At 47.6% G+C, this 1,713-nt stretch overlaps 1 protein-coding gene across 1 annotated transcript; it reads left to right on the top strand.

The window, feature by feature from the left end:
- The first annotated feature begins 462 nt into the window (after positions 1–462).
- On the top strand, positions 463–1,412 carry LOC121273706 (oocyte zinc finger protein XlCOF15-like). Its single transcript, XM_041180867.1, has one exon. The coding sequence runs from the start codon at positions 542–544 to the stop codon at positions 1,298–1,300; it is 759 nt and encodes a 252-aa protein (XP_041036801.1). The 5' UTR covers positions 463–541; the 3' UTR covers positions 1,301–1,412.
- Positions 1,413–1,713: the final 301 nt, after the last annotated feature.

The raw sequence follows: 1,713 nt of genomic DNA, 5'->3' as shown, positions 1-1,713 counted from the left end.
ATATATTAGATACAGCAGAATGAAAATGGAGAGAGAGTATAGCAGAGTTGGAATGTAGGGAGAGTGTGTGCTAAGGAGACTAACAGCTTTTGGGGAATGAGAAAGTACACTACAGAAACTAAAATTATTCTGAATTTCTATCCTGTACTGACAGTGATGTCTTTTATAAACTCCTTTTACAGGATATTAGAAGCGGTGGATTTGCAGTCTGAAATCTCAAACCAGACTTCACATCAAAATCTGACAGTCACTTGATTGATCGCAACCTGAATATCACTGGCCTTTGAAGCTAGAAGGAGAAATGTTTTGTTCTGTCTGCTTCAAAATATTTTAAACATCAGTGTGGCCGGAAAAGTACCAAGAAACACACACCCGAGTGAGAGTGTTCCAGTGAACTGACTGTGGAAAGAGCTTACATCAGTTACACAGCCTGAAAAAACATCACACCATTCACAGCGGAGAGAGACCATACACGTGTTCTGTGTGTGGACGAGGCTTCAACTGATTGTTGAACCTGGAGAGTCACAAGCACACCCGCACCATGGAGAAACCATGGAAATGTAGGGACTGTGAGAAGGGATTCAAAACCCCATCGAAGCTGGAAACGCATCGACGCAGTCATACCGGGGAGAGGCCGTTCACCTGCCCTGAGTGTGGGAAGGGATTCACTGCTCCTTCCACCCTGCGGACGCACCAGCGAGTTCACACCGGGGAGAAGCCCTTCACCTGCTCTGAGTGTGGGATGGGATTCAGTGATTCATCCAACTTCCAGAGGCATCAGCGAGTTCACACCGGGGAAAAGCCATTCACCTGTTCTGACTGTGGGAAGGGATTCAGTATTTCAACCCATCTGCAGACACACCAGCGAGTTCACAGCGGGGAGAGGCCGTTCACCTGCTCTGAGTGTGGGAAAGGATTCAGTAATTCATCTGACCTTAGAAAACATCAGCGAGTTCACAGCGGGGAGAGGCCATTCACCTGTTCTGAGTGTGGGAAGGGATTCACCGTTTCATCCACCCTGCTGGCACACCAGCGAATTCACACCGGGGAGAGGCCCTTCACCTGCGCTGAGTGCAGGAAGGGATTCACTGACTCATACAGCCTGCAGACCCACAAGCGAGTTCACACCGGGCAGAGACCGTTCACCTGCACTGAGTGTGGGAAGGGATTCACTCATTCATCCAATCTGCAGACACACCAGCGAGTTCACACTGGGGAGAGGCCGTTCACCTGCTCTGAGTGTGGGAAGGGATTCACTCACTCATCGCACTTGCTGAGACACCAGCGAGTTCACAAGTGATTACAGGGTTTGGATTCTGCTGCTATTGCTGCTGTTAATCACATCCAGGACTGAACCATGTTCATTCTGACACTTGGTGAAGTGGGAGGGTTGGAGGGTTTTTTTCTGCTGGACTGGCTGGTCTCATGAATTTGCTTCCATTGGTCTGATGATCTTTGAGCCTGGGAATTCACTTTTCTGCTGAAATGATCTGCAAAAGCTGACAAAATAGATTTATTTTATCCTGGATGGTAAATATTGTTTTTCTACCACCACAGGCAGACCTAAAATAAATACAGAAAATGCTGCAAAGGCCTGGCAGCATCTGTGCAGAGAGAAACAGATTTCATATATGAGTCCAATATGACTCTTCTTCAGAAGTAAAGAGAGGGAGAAATGTGATGGGTTTGTTGCTGTTGAGGAAGAGGGGAGGG

This window comes from Carcharodon carcharias, assembly GCF_017639515.1.
Source record: "Carcharodon carcharias isolate sCarCar2 chromosome 27 unlocalized genomic scaffold, sCarCar2.pri SUPER_27_unloc_1, whole genome shotgun sequence".
Taxonomy (NCBI): Eukaryota; Metazoa; Chordata; class Chondrichthyes; order Lamniformes; family Lamnidae; genus Carcharodon; species Carcharodon carcharias.
This window is presented reverse-complemented; position numbering and strand designations above follow the sequence as displayed.

What these genes read in the sequence shown, in the direction of transcription:
- LOC121273706 (XM_041180867.1), top strand. Translation starts at nt 542, where the DNA reads ATGGAGAAACCATGGAAATGTAGGGACTGTGAGAAGGGATTCAAAACC.